Here is a 19,909-nt window from a genome sequence, read left to right on the forward strand (position 1 = left end):
ATGTTTCCAGTCTTTATGCATTTATATAAATAGGTATATAGATATTTATAAATATTAACTTAGATATTTGATGACACTATATCCTATATTGTTCTGAACTTGATTTTATTTCTCTTTCTTTTTTTCTCAAAAATATGTCTTGGGTATCTTTCAATGCGATGTGCGTATGTATGTATGCATCTGTGTGTGTGCATGTGTGTAAATGCAAATGTTTAGAGTTTTAAACCACTGCATTCTACTCTACAAAATGCATATGCCAAAATAAATGTAATCATTCCATGACTGATGGTTATTTCGGTTGTTTCCAGTTTTCAGTGAATATAAACAATGCTGCAAACAAACACTCTACGTACATTTTCCCTCTCCATGAGCCTGTGCTTTTTAGAATAAATTTCAAGAGGTAAAATTGATGGAATCAGTAGAATACCTACTTTGAATGTTGATAAATTTAGTCAAATTGCTGTTAAAAAATAAGAGTTTTACCAGTTTTCACTCACAGTCATGTATTAGGCTTTCTGCTTGCCTCACCTTAACCAACACAGAATAAAATCAATGTTTTTAAATTCTTCCCCAATCCAGTCCATAAATATGGTGACTTAATCATTGTAAATTATTTTTCACTCATTACCAGCATTTCATCCCTGCAGAGGAATACTGATAATGTGTTTACTTATCTTTGGGCAAGTTACTTGACCTCTCTGTGTCTCAATCTTATTGCTTCTAAAATGAGGATGATAATAATACCTACATCATAGGATGTTTTTCGTTTTCTTGTTCCTGTTGCCTATTTTTTTCATTGTGATTGTGCCTTTCCTCTTTGATGATTTGGTGAGTTAACACATAGTAAACAAGCACTTACTGTTTGCAAGGGACCACTCTAAACACCAGGGACAGTTGGGGGACAAGATCAAGTCTTCACTGTCATGAAGCTTACATCCTAGTGGGGAGGCAGATAACACAGAGACAAGCAAACACATAAACGTGTAATGTTCTGTCAGGTTGTATTTGTGAAGGAAAAAACCAAGCATGGTATGGCTAAGAGGTACTAAGCCTTCTATTTTAGATAAGGTAGTCAAAGAACATTTCTGTGATGAGGGGATATTTGAGTAGAGACATGAAAGACATGAGCACTGAGGCTGAGACAATAGCAATGCTGAAGGAGTAACAGGGACCCAGTAGGCTGAGGTAAAGGGATTGACGGTGAGAGGAAAGAGAGGTGTCAGCTGTGAGCTGGGGACCAGATGCTGAATGCCCTCATAAGCCAGAAGGAGAAATTTTAATTTTATTCTAAATGCTAAGGGAAGCCAGAGCACTGGCTTCTGAATTGATAAACTGCTCTCAGACACTGAGAGAGGCTTCAACTGTAACATTCCTACCCAAGCAGATACTACAAGTATGAACAGAAACAGTCTCCACTTGCCCTCCAAGGAAAGCTCACAGGAAAGAAAAGCAGATGTCCACAATCGAAGCTTCTCTCCCAAACTCAGGCCAAGAGGCAAAGCTGAATAGAGCCATCAAGTTGTATAACTGTGACCCTGACCCACACCTACACCTTTTTCTCTCAACTCAAAAGCTAAACCTGAAGCATTTTTCTTTTTCTCTGATGCACAGCACCCTTGCTGGTTGATAAACCAGGAGCAGGAAACTCTGACACACGAGTGCCGAGAGCCTGGGCAGAATGGGGGCCCACAGCTCTCCCCTAAGGTGGCACGCCTACCTTTGCAGATGGTCCCGTTCCCCACGTAGCCTGGTTTGCAGGTGCAGCTGTGTCCCTGGACAGTGTTGGTGCAGATGGCATTCTCATCACAGTTGTGCTGGCCACTGCCACATTCATCGTGCTCTGTTTACAGGGTGAGAGAAAAAGAGAAACACCTTTTCTTAAATTGAAATTACTGGTATTGGGAAATTTAGCTGGAATTCACCAAGTAAGAATGACAGTGACTACCACTTGTTAGTACTTTACTATATGCCTGAAAGTTTCTGCTGAAATCTAAACTCCAAACTAAAGATGCTATTTTCCCTACGTTGCAGGTAAAGAAACAGTGTCAGAGAAGTCACACAAGTTACATGCATCACAGGATTGCTAAGTGCTGCCCTAAGGTCATTGTTTCTTCCACCTCTTAAAAAGATTTTCACACAGATCCAAGGTAACGTTTCTCAATAGGGGGAATTTTGCACTGCCTCACCCTACAAACATATAATATGTCAGAGGGTATTTTTGGTTGCCATGATTCAGAACAGAAAGTGATACTGAAATCTAGGGAATAAAGGCCAGGAATGCTGCTAAGCATTGCACAATGTGCAGGAGAGCTCAAAACAACTAGCCAGCCTACAACATCCACAATGCTGAAAAATGTCTACAATGGGAAACATTCCATTCAGGTTTTTTTTTAAAAAAAAGAAAGACAAAGGAGGAAAAATAACAACCTATATGAGAGATTCCATGGCTTTAAACTGCAGAGGAAGGCCAGTGAATATAGCCTAGCAAAGGAGAATTTCCCAACAAAATTTTCAAAGGAGTACCACTGGTCACAAGAAAGGCTGGTGAGCACAGGATTGTGCTAAGAAGAGGAAAAGGATTTACTCTGAGGCCTCTGTTTAAGGGCCTTCAGCAGTGTAACTCTAATTCGCCACATAGCCCGCTTTCACAGGGTTCAGAATCTAACCTCTGGGTAGCTGCCTGCCGTGCAGTGATATGGTTATATATATTCAAATAGCTGTGGTTTCCTTAATCCATAAGACCTAGAGGGAACTCAACCTAACCTGACAAAACAGATGAAAAGATTCCAAGTTAGAAACTAAGGTTTCATAGATAACCATAATTTCCTCTCTTACTCAGTAAGTTTATAGAGTTATTCAAATAACTATTCTATAAACAAACAATATGGCAAAGTTTATGCCCTTTATTCCTTTTAACATCTGCTAGTATAACTTCTCACAAATTTTAAGAAGAAAAATCCAGTAGGACTATTCAAATCATAAAAAAGTTATAAAACAAGAATAGAAATTCCAGCTATAGATCTCAAGGAAAAAACACTAATTGGAGCAAAACAAAATATTCAGTATAGTTTGGTAAGTGAGTTGTTCAACCAATGTACTAATCAGCTGAAATATCATCCATCTTCATTAACTTTTATTTTAATTTCCTAACAAGGGCCCAGTAATGAGAAAGGTTAAATCCTGCAAAACAGAACTGTTTTCATCATGCACACACAATAGAGGTAGGACACGCACATGCATCTGATTCTTGATTTAACACCTGGGATATCTTCCAAATAAAATTTTTCTTTAGGCCTTAAAACCAACCCAAACTATCAGTGAGAAATGTGCACAGGTTATGAAGCAGTGAGAAAAGAAGGTAAGATTTATGAGGACACACTTCTAGTCTGTGCTTATGTCATCTCCAGCACACTCCAGAAACAGTATGCCCCTGTGCATGTCTCCTCGAATTTACAAACCTATCAAGTACCTAGTATGTGCAGGTGCAAAACCAGACAATGTTGGAACCATTAAAAAGTCTAAGAATTCAGACTTATACTCCAAGAGGTTTCAGTCTCCCTCCTTAAATTCATTTAATAAATAATTATTATGGTCTGTATGGGGAATACAAAGATGAGCAGATATGGTCTCTGCTACCCTGAACATTTTAATAGAGGTAACTAACTGGAACACAGAAGAGAAGTGATAAGAGTTATAAGTAGTTGACCTTATATTTTATCATATAAATGGAACATATTTTAGAATGAAAGGGTGCTTTACTAATAATTATACTGGAATAACAAGCATAGCTCAGAATGACCCAGGCAAACTAGCATGTGTGGTCACGCCAGATAAGAGGAATAAAGATAAACTAGACTGAGTTCATTGGAGGGAAGAAATTCCTTCTAACGGAGAGAAGAGAAAAGTCCTCTTGCAAGAGGTAGTATTTGAAATAATCTTTCATGATTGGTCAAGGTTTCTCAATTAGAGTTGTTCATGCAGGCTCAAGTATGGAGAAAGGAATGGTTCTGCACAGCATTCTAAAAGCCTGATCCATCCTTTACCCACCGGGTCTTATCTTCCAATATTCTTGAAGAAAATCTTTCTTTGTAATGAGGTGGCATCATTGCTGTCCTGCACATATATCAGTTTGTTCCTACCTCTCTAGTTTTTCATGTTGTTTCCGTGACCCACAATACTCTCTCACAATATAGTTGGTTTATCTGCCTTTGCCTGGCTTCAAACACCACTTCAAACCCATACTCTCATCATGATCGTGAAGCCTTACACACTTTTTCTCTAGACCATGAATTTCATTTATCTTAGAACTTTTATAAAATTTACTATCTTTACCTCTTTGAAGGCAATGATATCATAATTTATTTTGATGGTATTTGCAAGTCTTATCAATGCCATAATTGACTTTGAGGAAAGAAATTGTAGCACATTTTCCAACCTTCACTTTATCTATTAATACGTTACATAATGGTATTGAACCTAGAGAATGCCAAGCACTGAAGTCAATATTTAATGTATATTATACCATTTAATTCTCCCAGTAATTAAATAAGTTTGCTCATTTTACAATGAAGAAACTTAGACAAAAGTACTTTATGTAACTTTCCTAAGATCACAGAACTGGTAAATAGAGAAGCTCAGATTGTGAATGTAGACACTAGATGAACACATCACTGAGCAGCTGGAAATTAATTTGGATGTGGCTGAAGCTAAACCATGGCATGTGGAAATGATATCATAATGCCAACAACAAACTGTCTTCCTGTATTCTAGCCCCCAATTCCTACTGAGATCTACACACTTACTGAGAATATATGACCTATACCCAAAGAACAAAGACTACAGAACTTCCATATCATTTTCTTTACTTATGCCCAAGTTTTCAAAATGACCAGCATCTTCAAAACAGTATTTAACAGAGACAGCCAAAGAAAATACAGTTTTCTTCTAGAAATATCACATTCCTTTCCAGTTGCTAAGGATGCTGCAAAAGATATGACAAGTGCTTGTGAAAGATGGACTGGCCTAGAGGTTAAGAGTATGAACTCCAAAGCCACCAGCCTAGGTTAGAAGATCCTGGTTTGCCAATTACTAGCTATTAGAACTTAAGTAAGTTACCCAACCTCTCCGTCTAAGATTCTTCATTATAAAATGTGGACAATGATAGAACCTATCACTTGGGATTGTTGTGAGAATTAAATTAATTCATATAGGTAGAAAACTTATTATAGCATGTTACAGCTAGTAAGTACTCTACAAGTGTTAGCTATTTGATTATCATTGCTGCTGCTGCTCCTACTCCTACTCCTCCTCCTAATTCTACTAATACTGGTGCTACAATTACTTAAGGGTAGACTTAATCATAGGATGGTGGTTACAATTGAACTGAGACAGATGTTATCAAGATGATTAAATAGAGGTGTCCAGCACTCACCTTCCCAAAAAAGGACCAAAACAAACAGCAGATAACCACAAATCACACAGAGTATCTAAGAAAGAACACTGGGATTCAGTAGAAAAGTTATGAAGACCCTCTAAGGTACAAAAACTTAGAAAGGCCTTAAAGGGAGGAAAGCAAAGCATCTGGTACCAATTAGCTTCAAGCCAAGAGGGACTCGCATTGTGGGAAAAAAGAAAGAGTGAGATAGCCAGTAACCATATTTTCACCATGGACACCAGCAATTCTAGCTACAGAAGAGTCTCACAGACCTTAAAGGTCCTGATCCCAGCATAGGGAGCATCTGGAGTCCAAGGATCACTTGAACCCAGGAGGTCAAGGTTGCAGTAAACCATGTTCATGCCATTGCACTCCAGCCTGGATAATAGAGAGAGACCTTGTCCCAAATGATAACAATAATAAAAAATTAATAATATTAGCTAAAAACTTCCCAATACTTGAGAGAGATATGAACATCCAGATTTAAAAAGCTAAGAGCCCCCAAATAAATTTAACCAAGGCATATTACAATCAAACTTTCAAAAAGCAAAGATAAAGAGGGAATGCTAAAAACAGTGAGAGGAAAAAATCAAATCACATATAAGGATATCTCATCAGACTAACAGCAGATTTTCCACCAGAGCCCTGCATGCCAGAAAAGAATGGGATGATATATTCAAAGTGCTGTAAGAAAAAAAAATGCCACCCAAGAACCCTATACACAGAAAAACTAGCCTTCAGAAATGACGGAGAAACAAAGTCTTTCTCAGAGAAGCAGAAAGTGAGGAAATTCATCACCACTAGACCTGACCTACAAGAAAAACTTAACAAAGTCCTACATCAGGAAGTGAAAGACAATATATACATTTTTAAAATTACTTTTGAGTCATATGCTTTCATGAAAATAGTACTCATATGTAACTCACTGGTAGACCAGGTAAATAAATACAAAGGGAATGGGATAACATATTACTAATACAGAAAACCACCAAACCACAAAAATAATAAAAGAAGAAGAAAGAAACAAAGGGTATACAAAACAACCAGAAAACTAAATAACAAGAGTAAGTCCTCATCTATCAATATCAACCTCAAACATAAATGGTTTAGATTTCCCAAGTAAAAGATATAGACTGGCTGAATGGATTTTTTAAAAGACCTAACTATATGAAGGTTATAAGAAACAATATCACCTGTAAAAACACACACCATCTAAAAGTAAAGGGATAGAAAAAGATATTCCACACAAATAGAAAGCAAAAGTGAGCAGAAGTAGCTATGTTTACATCAGACAAAATAGATACTAAGTTAAAAAAGAAAAAAAGAAAGACAAAGAATGTCATTATATAATGACAAGGGAATCAGTTCAGCAAATATATATAACAATTGTAAATACACATGCATCCATCACCAGAGGACCCAAATTCATAAAGCAAATATTACTAGATCTGAAGAGAGAAAGAGAGAGAGCGAGAAGAGACTCCAATACAATAATGATAGGGGTCTTCAACACTCCACTGTCAGCATTAAATAGATCATCTAGACAGAACATCAACAAAGAAAGATTGGATTTAAACTAGACTTAAGGCCAAACAGACATAAAAGACATTTGCAAAACAATATACCCAATGACAAAGTATACATTCTTCTCATCAGCATATAGAACATTCTCCAGGATAGAACATATGTTAGGCCACAAAAGTCTAAATAAATTTCTAAAAATTAAAATCATATAAAGTTTCTTCTCAGACTGCAATGGAATAAAACTAGAAATCAATACCAAGAGGAACTTTGAAACTTATACAAAAACATGGAAAATAAACATGTTCCTTAATGACCACTGGGTCAATGAAGAAATTAACATGGAAATCATAAAAATTCTTGAAACAAAGAAAAACAGAAACACAGCATACCAAAACCATTGGGGCAAAGTAAAACCAGTATTAAAAGGCAAATTTATAGTAATAAAAGCTGACATAAAAAGAATAGAAAGATTTCAAATAAGCAATCTGATGATGCACCTCAAGAAATTAGAAAACTAAGAACCAAACAAACCCAAAATTAGTAGAAGGAAAGAAAGTATCAAGATCGGAGTAGAACTAAACTGAATTGAGACTTAAACAATACAAAAGATCAAAGAAACAAAAAGCTTGTTTTTTGAAAAGATAAACAAAATCAACAAACCTTTGGCTAGACTAAGGATAAATGAGAAAAGACCTAGATAAACAAAATCAAGAAACTGACAATGAGGGACATAACAACTAATACTACAGAAATATAAAGAATCATTCAACTAGGCCAGATATAGTAGTTTATGTCTATAATCCCGCACTTTGAAAGGCTGAGACAGGTGGATTGCTTGAGCCCAGGAGTTAGAGACCAGCCTGAGCAACATGACAAAACCCTATCTCTACAAAAACTACAAGAATTGGCCAGGCATGGTGGCTCACAACTGTACTTCCAACTGCTTGGGAGGCTGAGGTGGGAGGATCGCTTGAGCCCGGGAGATCGAGGCTGCAGTGAGCCATGATCATGCCACTTCACTCCAGCCTGGGCAACAGAGCAAGACCCTGTCTCAAAAAACAATCATTAGAAACTATTATGACAGCTATATGTCAACAAATTGGAAAAACTAAAGCAAATTTATAAATTTCTGGACACAGGTAACCTACCAATTTAAAACAGAAAGAAGTAGGAACACTGGACAGACCAAGACAAAAAATTTAAATAGTAGTAAAAAAATCTCCCAACAAAGAAAACCCTGGAAATGGATGCCTTCACTGCTGAATTCTATGCAAATTTTAAAAAATAATTATCAATTCTTCTAAATTATTATAAAAACTGAAGAGGAGATAATTCTTCCTAACTCATTCTATAAGGCCAGTATTATCCTGATACTAATATCAGACAAGAATATAAGAAAGAAAGCAAACAACAGTTTGCTGTAGTTTGTTAATCCCTGATTAACACAGATGCAAAAATCCTCAACAAATACTAGCAAACTAAATACAACAGCACAACACAAAGATTACACACCACGATCAAGAAGTATTTACCTCAAGATGCAAGGATGCTTCAACACACAGAAACCAATAAATGTGAGATACATCACATTATTGTCCAATCAACAGATGATCAAAAGCCATATTATCATCTCAACAGATGTAGATAAAGCATTTGGTAAAAGTCAACATCCCTTCGTGATAAAAACTCTCAATGAATTACGTATAGAATCAATATACTCAGTCACAATAAAGACCATATATGCAAGCCCATAGCTAATCATACTGAATCAGGAGAAACTAAAATATTTTTTCCTCTAAGAACTAGAAAAAGACAAAGATAACAACTTTTAACACTGCTAGTCAAGATAGTACTCAAAATTTTAGCCATAGCAATTATACAAGGAAAATAAATAAAGGGGATCCACATAGGAAAAGAGGAAGTCAAATTGTCCCTCCCTGCAGAGGATGTAATCTTATATACTGAAAAACCCAAAAGCTCCACCAAAAAGAACTAATAAACAAATTCAGTACAGCTGTAGGATACAAAATCAACACATAAAAATTGGTACATTTCTATATACCAGCAACAAACTATCTGAGAAAGAAATCAAGAATGCAATTGCACTTATAACAACTACAAAAAAAAAACTAGGAATAAATTTAATAATACGAATAAATTTAACCATGGAGGTGAGAGATCTCTATAATGAAGATTACAAAACATTGATAAAAGAAACTGAAGAGGACGTGCAAAATGTAAAAGTATTCCATGTTCATGAATTTAAAGAATTAACATTGTTAAACAAACCATACTATTCAAAGTGATCTACAGATTCAATGCAATCCCTATCAACATACCAATGACATTCCTCACAGAAATAGAAAAAAATCCTAAAATTTGAGGAACCATAAAATCCAAATATCCAAAAAGCAGAACTGAGCTAAAATGATAAAGCTGGGGACATCACACAACCTGACTTCAAAATATATTACAAAGCTATAGCAACCACAACAGCATGATACTGGCATAAAAACAGACACATGAGCCAATTTAACATATATTTGATATATATGATAAACCCAATGATAAATTCATGTCTTTACAGCTGATATGGTTTGGCATTGTTTCCCTGCCAAAATCTCATGACAAATTGTAAACCCCAGTGTTGGAGGCAGAACCTGGTAGGACATGACTAGATCATGGGTACAGATTTCTCCCTTGCTGTTCTCATAACAGTGAGTGAGTTCTCATGCTATCTGGTTGTTTAAAAGTGTGTAGCACCTCCCCTTTGCTCTCTTGCTTCTGTTCCTGCCATGAAAGCCATGCTCCTTCTCTTCACCTTCCACCATGACTCTAAGTTTCCTGAGGTCTCCCTAATGCTTCCTGTACAGCCTGCAGAACTGAGAGACAATTCAACCTCTTTTCTTTATAAATTACCAGTCTCAGGTAGTTCTTTACAGCAATGTAAAAACAGACGAATAAAACAACCAACTGATTTCTGGCAAAAGTGCCAGCAACATACATTGGAGAAAGGACAACCTCTTCCTTAAATGCTGTGTTCTGGGAAAACTGGATATTCATAATGCAGAAAAATAAAATTAGACCCCTATTTCTCACCATATACAAAAAATCAGCTCAAAATAAATTAAATACTTAGATGTGAGACATCAATCAATAAAACTACTAGAAGAAAACACAAGGGAAATGCTTTAGAACATTGATATGGGCAGAGATTTTTAAGTAAGACTTCAAATGCACAGGCAACAAAAGTAAAAATAGATAAGTGGAAATATATTAAACTAATGCTTCTGCACAGCAAAGGAAACAATCCACAGAGTAAAATGGGACAATATTTTTTCAAGCTATCATGTGACAAGGGATTAATTCAAGAATATATAAAGAACTCAAATAATTTAACAGCACAAAAGCAAATAACCCCAAATAAAAATTGGCAAATAATCTGAAGTCACTTTTTTTTGAAGGCAGCAATATGAACAAGAAGTATATTTTTTAAATGCTCAACATTAATCATCAATGAAATGAAAATATAAAATACAGTTAGATTTTATCTTACCCCAGTTAAAATGGCTTATATTGAAAAGACAAGCAATAACTGATGCCAGTAAGGATGGAGAGAAAGAGAACTCATACAATGTTGGTGGAATATAAGTTAGTACAGCCCTTTTCAAAAAAAGTATGGGTGTTTCTTAAACTAAAAATAGAACCACTGTATGATCCAGCAATCTCACTACTGTGTTGAAGAGATATTTGTACCCCCATATTTACTGCAGCACTATTCACAATATCCAACATATGGAATCAACCTAAGAGTCCATCAACAGAAGAATGGATTCGAAATGTGTCAGGTATACACAATGAAGACTACTCAGTAGCAAAAAAAATAAAATCCTGTCATTAGCGACAACATGGATGAGCTTTGAACATTATATTATGTAAAATAAGTCATGCACAGAAAGATGAATATCACATATTCTCACTCATACTTGGGACTTTAAAAATTTAAGCTCACAAAAGTAGAGTGTAGACTTGTGGTTATGAGAAGCTGGAAAGATAGTAGAGAGAGGAGGATAGAGAGAGGTTGATTAGGAGATATAAAATTATAGCTAGATAAAAAGAGTAAGTTGTAGTGTTCTATAGCACTATGGGGTAACTATGGTTAGCAGTAACTTATTGCAAATTTTTAAATACTAGAAAATAGGCTTTTGAATGTTCCTAACACAAAGAAACAATAAATATTTGAGGCGATGGATATGCTAATTACTCTGATTTGATCATTACCCATTGTATTCATGTATTTAAATATCATTCTGTACCCTATAAATATGTGCACTTATTACACGTCAGTCTTTTTTTAATTTAAAAATTGAGAAATCTTTCTGTTTCCTTTATAGCTAATAGTTTAGGCAGCATGGTTGTGAGCAGATAGGCATTTGAAGCAAATTAAATTAGAATGCCTCTTTGCAGGTCCAAAGAAATATTTGCTTAGAATCAATTATAGTCCCTAGGAAATAAGACCATAGATTAGAAAGGTGAAAAATACACGTTTAGGATTGTGGATGTATAATCTAAGTTTGGCTATCAGATATTTGGAATATCCAACTTATCAGAACAAAAAAATAATGGTGGTCACAGCAAGCTATTTCTTCACTAATTATAATAATAATGATCAAAACAATACTTATTATTTTGACTAATATTGAAGTACCACTTAATAGTCATTATCGCATAGTTCCTTTCTCCTTTCTTCTCCTTTCCTGTCCATGGAAAGTCTCAGGAGGGCTCTAATCAATCCAAACCTGTAACTGTGACTCTGGCATCAGGAGCCATGATCAATTAACACATTGCTTTTCTTAGTAAACCAATCAGCACCCAAACAACTTCCTGACAGACATTTCCATTGTGGTTACAAATGCCCCATATTTGGGAGTCTGGCTGGTTTGTGGCTTTATTTTGTTCAAAGTAACCTTTTACACATCTTACAAAATTGTAACAATGACTGCACTAGGATATGACAGGCAGGCTTTATCTATCAGCAAGATTTTAGAGATATAGAAATTAGGATTTAGAGCATTTAGGCCACTTTTCCTTTAAGCATATAAATATCAATAACAAGTTGTACTTCTGATAATCATACTATCATCTCCTCATTCCATCTCCTACATTCTTTCTAAAACTCCACTTTACTATGTCATCTAAAAGAATTGCTACAATGTTGGCCATAGTGTAATTTTTTAATTAAAAAAATTGGAGATTCACAGGAAGTTGCAAAAGAAGAATGAAGACTCCTATGTACCCTTCACCCAGCTTCCCGCAAGGTATTAACTCATTCTCACACTGTTAATAAAGACATACCTGAGACTGCATAATTTATAAAGAAAAGGGGTTTTATTGACTCGCAGTTAAACATGACTGGGGAGCCCTCAGGAATCTTACAATCATGGCAAAGGGGAAGCAAACATGTCCTTTACATAGAGGTTGCAAGAAGTGCAGCGTGAAGGAGGTGAGAATAGCCCCCTATGAAACCATCAAATATCATAAGAACTCATTCACTATCACAGGAACAGCATGGAGGTAACTGCCATTATGACTAAGTTACCTCCCACTGGGTCCCTCCTACAACACATAGGGATTATGGGAACTACAATTCAAGATGAGATTTGGGTGGAGAAACAGCTAAACCATATCATTCTGCCTCTGACCCCTCCCAAATCTTATGCCTTCTCATTTCAAAATACAATCATGCCTTTCCAACAGTCCTCCAAAGTTTGAACTCATTCCAGCATTAATCCAAAACCCAAAGTCCAAGGTCTCATCCGAGACAAGGCAAGTCCCTTCTGCCCATGAGCCTGTGAAATCAAAAGCAAGTTATTACTTCTTAGATACAATGGGGGTATGGGCATTGGGAAAATACACCTGCTCCAAATGGGAGAAATTGGCCGAAACAAAGGGGCTGTACAGGTCCCATCCAAGTCCAAAATCCAATAGGTCAATAATTAAAACCCTTAAGTTCCAAAATGATTTCCCTTGACTCCAGGTCTCATATCCAGGGCACAATGATGCAAGAGATGGACTGCCATGGCATTGAGCAGCTCTGACCCTGTGGCTTTGCAGGGTACAGCCCCCCTCCCACCTGCTTTTGTGAGTTGCCATTGCGTGTCTGCAACTTTTCCAGGCACACAGTGCAAGCTGTCAGTGGATTTACTATTCTGGGATCTGAAGGATGGTGGCCCACTTCTCACAGCTCCACTAGGCAGTGCGCCAGGGGAGACGCTGCATGGGGGCTCCAACCCCTCATTTCCCATCTGCAATTCTCTAGTAAAGATTCTCCATTCAGCCTCATGGACATCCAGGCATTTCCATACATCCTCTGAAATCTAGGTGGAGGTTCCCAAACCTCAATTCTTGACTTCTGTGCACCCACAGGCTCAACACTACATAGAAGCTGTCAAGGCTTGGGGCTTGCAGCCTCAGAAGCACTGGGTCAAGCTGTACCCTTGCCTCTTTTAGCCACAGCTGGAGCATCAGGAACAAAGTCCTGAGACTGCACACAGCAGGGTGGCCCTGGACCTGGCCCAGAAAACCATTTTTCCCTCCTAGGTCTCTGGACCTGTGATAGCAGGACCTGCAGTGAAAGTCTCTGACATGTCCTGGAGACATTTTTCCCACTGTCTAGGTGACTTAACACTCAGCTCCTTACTATTTATGCAAATTTCTGCAATAGGCTTAAATTTCTCCCCAGAAAATGGGTTTTTATTTTCTTTTGTCAGGTGGCAAATGTTCCAAACTTCCATGCTCTGCTTTCTTTTGAATGCTTTGCTACTTAGAATTTCCTTCCACGGCCGGGCGCCGTGGCTCACGCCTGTAATCCCAGCACTTTGGGAGGCCGAGGCGGGTGGATCACGAGGTCAAGAGATCGAGACCATCCTGGTCAACATGGTGAAACCCCGTCTCTACTAATACAAAAAATTAGCTGGGCATAGTGGCGCGTGCCTGTAATCCCAGCTACTCAGGAGGCTGAGGCAGGAGAATGGCCTGAACCCAGGAGGCGGAGGTTGCGGTGAGCCGAGATCGCGCCATTGCACTCCAGCCTGGGTAACAAGAGCGAAACTCCGTCTCAAAAAAAAAAAAAAAAAAAAAGAATTTCCTTCCACAAGACACCCTAAGTCATCTCTCTCAAGTTCAAAGTTCCACAGATCTCTAGGACAGAGGCAAAATGCTACCAGTCTCTTTGCTGAAGCATAGCAAGAGTCACCTTTACTCCAGTTCCCAAAAAGTTCCTCATTTCCATCTGAGACTGCCTCAACCTGGACTTCATTTAATGTATCACTATCAGCATTTTGGTCAAAGTCATTCAACAAGTCTCTAGGAAGTTCTAAACGTTCCCACATCTTCCTGTCTTCTGAGCCCTCTAAGTTTCTAGGAAGTTCCAAACTTTCCCATATTTTCCTGTGTTCTTCTAAGCCCTCCAAACCGTTCCAATCTCTGTCTGTTACCCAGTTCAAAAGTCACTTCCACATTTTCAGGTATCTTTATAGCAGCACCCTACTCTCTGTGGTACCAATTTACTGTATTAGTTCATTCTCATGCTGCTAATAAAGACGTATCTGAGACTGGGTAATTTATAAAGGTAACAGGTTTAATTTACTCACAGTTCAGCATGACTGAGAAGGCCTCAGGAAACTTATAATCATGGCAGAAGCAACAGCAAACAAGAAGTGAGAGCAAAGAGTGGGAGAATAGCCCCTTATAAAACCATCAGACCTTGTGAGAACTCACTCACTATCATGAGAACATGGAGATAACCACCCTCATGATTCAATTACCTTCCACTAGGTCCCTTCCATGACACACGGGGATTACAGGAATTACAATTTAAGATGAGATTTGGGTGGGGATACAGCCAAACCATATTAGTGACATCCTATACACCTATAGTACAATATCAACATCAGAAGATTGACATTAGTATGTTACCATTAACTAGTCTACAAATATAATTTAGTTTATACCATTTTTAATCTATATTCATTTATGTATGTATTATGTATGTGTCTAGATCTATGCAGTATTATCTCATGTAAAATTCACAAAACCACCATCACAATCATGCTATATCTGTATTTGCACCCACTTGACACTTCCCCTCACCTACCCACCCTAATACAGTTAAACACTAATCTGTTCTCCATATCTATAGTTTGTCATTTAGAGAATGTACAAGTATTTTATGAACATATGTTTTTATATTTCTGGGATGAATATCCAAATTGTGATTGCAAGGTCATCTGGTAAGAACATGCTTAGTTTCCAAGAAAACTGCCAAATGATTTTCTAGAACAGCTGTAATTTTATATTCTCATCAGCAATGTATGAGCAATCGTCTCACCATATCCTAACTGGCACTTGATGTTGTCATTATTTTTTGTTTTAGCTATTCTGATGGGTGTATAGCAATACTGCATTATGATTTTAATTTACATTTTTCTAATAGCCAATGGTGTTGAGTATCTTTTCACTTGCCATCTGTATCTACTCTTAAATAAAATTTTGTTCATGTATTTTGCTCATTTTATAACTGGATTTTTACTGTAAAATTTTGAGAATTCTTCATATTTTATACATATAGGTTGATAATCTTAAATCTGGAAATCAAAAATCTGAATTGCTCCAAAATTCACCACATTTTGAGTGCTGACATGATGGTCAAAATATGCTCACTGGAGCATTTCAGATTTCAAATGTTTGGATTTAAGATGCTCAACTGGTAAGTATAATGCAAATATTCTAAATTCTGAAAAAGTCTGAAATATGAAACCTTCTGGTCCAAGAATTTCAGATAAAAGATACTCAACCTGTAGAAGGCCTATATTGGATATGGGATTTGCCAATATTTTCTCACAGTCTATATTTTCATCCTATCACAGTCTTCCATAATGCAAAAGGTTTTAATTTTCATGACATTGATCATTTTTTATTTTATATATAGTGCTTTTAATGTAATGTCCAAGAACTCTTTCATAATCTTAGGTTCCAGGTATTTTCTCCCAGTTTTTCCAATCATTTTATATGTTTACATTTTACATTTAAGCCCATGATGCATTTGAGTTAATTTTTGATAAGGTATAAGGTTGGGGTTGAGGTTAATTTTTTTGCCTATGCACATCCAATGACTCCAGTGCCATGTGTTCAAAAGGGTACTTTTTTCCACTGAATTCTTTTAATACATTTGTCAAAACCAATTTGTTATATCTGTATTTGTCTGTTTCTGGGGTCTCTATTTTGTTCTTTTGATCTTTGTGTCTATTCCCCTGCCAACACAACACTGTCTTGATTATAGTATCTATATAGAAAACCTTAATATCAAATAGAGAGATTTGCTTTATTCTTCCTTTTCAAAATTATTTTAGTTATTCTAGTTCTTTTGCATTTCCACCTAAATTTTAGATTAGGTTTCTTGGAATTTTGATAGGAATTATGTTAAACTTTATAGATCAACTTATGGAGAATTGACATCTTTACTATACTGAGTCACCTAATCCATGGATACAGTATGCCTTTCTTTATTTAAATAATATTTTATTCCTTCCTTTAGTGTTCTTTTTTAAATGTTAAGCATACAGATCCCATAAATGTTTTGTTAGATTTTTAACTAGGTATTTCATTTTCTTAGGTATTTCATTTTACTTTGGAGAAATTATGTATGAGAGCAGGTGCTTAATTCTAGTTACTACATATCAATTACTAGTATATAGGAATAAAATTAATTTTCTGTGTTGATCTTATAGCTTGAGACTGATGAACTCACTTATTAGCTCTACAACATTTTTACTATTTCTTGACATTTTCTACATAGAAAATTATGTCATCTGTAAATAGATACAGCTTGATTTGTTCCTATACACTCTGCGTCCTTCCTATTTCTTTTTGTTGCCTTATTGTCTTGGCTAAAATTTCCAGTGCTATGTTGCCCAAGAGTGGTAAGAGCAGACATAAATGCTTTGTTGCCAATTTTAGGAAGAAAGCATTCAGTCTTTCACCATGAAGTATAATGGTAACCCCACCTCATACCACCCTGCCAATGCTGGCTGGAGGTAGAGCTCCTGTTCCCTGATGGGCTGCACTAACAATAGATGTGGGGGAAAGCGGAGGACTAATAGCCTTGCCTCACACTGCCTTATCGAGTCTCCATGTTGCTGGGTGGAAGCGGTGGCTCAGCTCCCTCCTGAACCCCAGTGACTTTACTTCCGTAGAGGAATCTCAGCACCAATTACTTCTACTAAGCAGTTTTTCTATTGCCACAGGATTATAGTAGGGTTATTTCCAGGGGATATTTAGTTTTCAGAGGAAGAACCTAGAAGGAATGGGACTCTCTGTCTTGGCTGGAACCAAAAGTCTCCAGAGTATGTATTTAATTTTTCAGAAATTAGTCACTTTTTTCCTTTGCTTCTTTTCTAAAGAGCAATAATAATTTGAATTTTTAATAAGTAACATTTATTATGCACATACTATATGAGCCAGATACTGTTGAGGTGCATTATATCATCCAGATCAATTAAGTATTATTGTCATTCCTATTTTCTAAATGAATAAATGGGAATACAGAGGTTGTATGGGGCCTAATGTTATATTAATATGATGGTAAATTCAAACCAGGTAGTCACTATCAAACTATGTCAGAAGAAGCAGAAACATGGCTCACACCTGTAATTCCAGCACTTTGGGAGGCTGAGGTGGGTGGGTGGATCACTTGAGGTCAGGAGTTCGAGACCAGCCTGGCCAACATGGTGAAACCCCAGCTCTACTAAAAATACATCTTTATTAAAAAATTAGCCAGGCATAGTGGCACACGCCTGTAAGCTCAGATACTTGGGAGGCTGAGGCAGGAAAATCATTTGAACCCAGGAGGCAGAGGTTGTAGTAAGCTGGGATCATGCCACTGCACCCCAGCCTAGGCTACAGAGAGAGACTCCATCTCAAAAAAAAACAAGAAGCAGCAGCAGAACCACACAGTTATTGTTCATTCATGATACCTCTTTTTTCCTTCAATATCTTATAATCAATCCATCACCATATGTTGTCAATTTTTCTTCCTGCGTATCTCTCAAACTCATTCCCACATTTCCATTTCCATTGTCACCCCCTTATCCAAGCTACCAATATCTGTCACTTGGGCTACTGCTATACCTTCCCAATGCATCTCCTCACATTCCCCATTGCCCACCTCCAGTTTATTTTTCATACTGAGAGCAATCTTTTAGGAATTTGAGTCTTATTATTTTGCCACCCCTGGCCAAAGCTCTTCAGATACTTCCCATTAGTCTTAAAATGCAGACAAACATTATTAACATTACTCCCAGTCCAGTATGGTCTTGCCTTCACCTACCTGACCAGCATGATTTTGCTCCATTCCCCTCTTCTCATCTGCTAAGCTGCAAGCACACTGGCTTTGTCTCCTGCCTCAAAAGTTCCTTATTCCCTCTCATCATAAGCATTTTCATATGCTCTTCCCTCTTTATCCTACGTAATATCTGCTTATCCTTGAAATTGTGACTATGTCTTCACCTTCTCAGAGAAAGAACTTTTAATTTCCTTGAGTGAGGCAATTTCTCCTGTAACATTCTGATACAATATCCAATATCTTTCCTTCATAGGACTAATCACATTTATAATTTATATTTATTAGTATATTATGAAAGTCTGTCTTCTCACTAGAGCACAAATCTCTTAATATGAACCACATTTTTTTTATCTCCAGCCCATAGCTGAGCTTCTAAAATTTGGTAAGTGCATAGTACAAATACCCCTTTAGAAAAGAAAGAAAGGAAATAAAAAAGAAACGATGGAAGGGAGAAAAGGAGGAAGGACAGAGATAAGAAGAGAATATGATTGTCTTTGGCAACAAAAACTGTAGTAAGGTCAAGAAAAACTAAGACCCCCCCAAAAAAGGTAACTGAATTGTGTATCTGGAGAGAACTCTAAAGAGAAAGGACTTAAAAATGAAATACAACCAGAAAATGACATCTTGATATATTTATTTATCACAGTGACTTTGTGGGTAAAGAAAATAATAATGAGGCTTCAGAAGCTTTCTTTGAGCCAGGCCATTCCTTTTGCAAAGAATTGCTGAAGACACACAGAGTGAGAGAAACATTTGCAAATCATACATCTGATAAGGGACTTGAATCTAGAATATATAAAGAACATTTAGAATGTAATAATTAAAATGTAACCCAATTAAAATGGAGGGAAAGTATTTAAACAGTCATTTCTCCAAAGAAGATATAGAAATGGTTAAAAGGCACAGGAAAAGACTGTCAACATCATTAACCATCAGGGAAATACAAAGCAAAGCCACAGTGAGATACCACCTCACACCTACTAGAATGCCTATAATAAAACAGATGGACAATAATAAGTTGGCCAGAATATAGAGAAATTGGAGGAGCCCTTGGATATTGCTAGTGGAAGTGTAAAATATTTCTGTCTCTATGGAAATTAGTTTGGCAGTTCCTCAAACAAACGCAGAGTTACCATATCATCCAGAAATTCCACTTTTAGGTATATATAAAAGAGAAGTGAAAAACATACGTCCACACAAAGACTTGTGCACAGATTACTCATAGCAGTATTATTCATAATATCCAAAAGATTAAAACAACCTAAATATTCATGAACTAACCAATGCATGAAGAAAATGTGGCATATCCATACAATTGGATACTAGTCACCAATAAAACAAACAGATGCTGCAACAGGTTTCATGGATGAACCTCAAAATCGCTAGGCTGAACAAAAGAAACCAGTCAAAAAAGATATAACTATATAATCCTTTCTATATAAAATGTCCAGAATAAGCATATGTATAGAAGCAGAATGCAGATTAGTAGTTATCAAGGGCTAAGCTCAGCAGAATGGGTAATGATTATTAATCAGTATCAGCTTTTTCTT

The 19,909-nt window shown here is 36.7% G+C and overlaps 1 protein-coding gene across 3 annotated transcripts in view; it reads right to left on the minus strand.

Moving 5' to 3' along the window:
• The window catches only part of NELL1 (neural EGFL like 1), a 912,020-nt gene that overhangs the window by 354,655 nt on the left and 537,456 nt on the right, over window positions 1-19,909 (minus strand). For all 3 annotated transcript variants that reach the window (XM_012456483.2, XM_012456482.2, XM_012456484.2), the window contains one exon: window positions 1,718-1,840. In XM_012456483.2, coding sequence (XP_012311906.1) covers window positions 1,718-1,840 — 123 coding nt within the window. The remainder of the gene's footprint in view (window positions 1-1,717; window positions 1,841-19,909) is intronic.

Source organism: Aotus nancymaae, unplaced genomic scaffold, assembly GCF_030222135.1.
Source record: "Aotus nancymaae isolate 86718 unplaced genomic scaffold, 86718_ANA_hifiasm-v0.15.2.pri h1tg000059l, whole genome shotgun sequence".
In the NCBI taxonomy this organism is placed as follows: Eukaryota; Metazoa; Chordata; class Mammalia; order Primates; family Aotidae; genus Aotus; species Aotus nancymaae.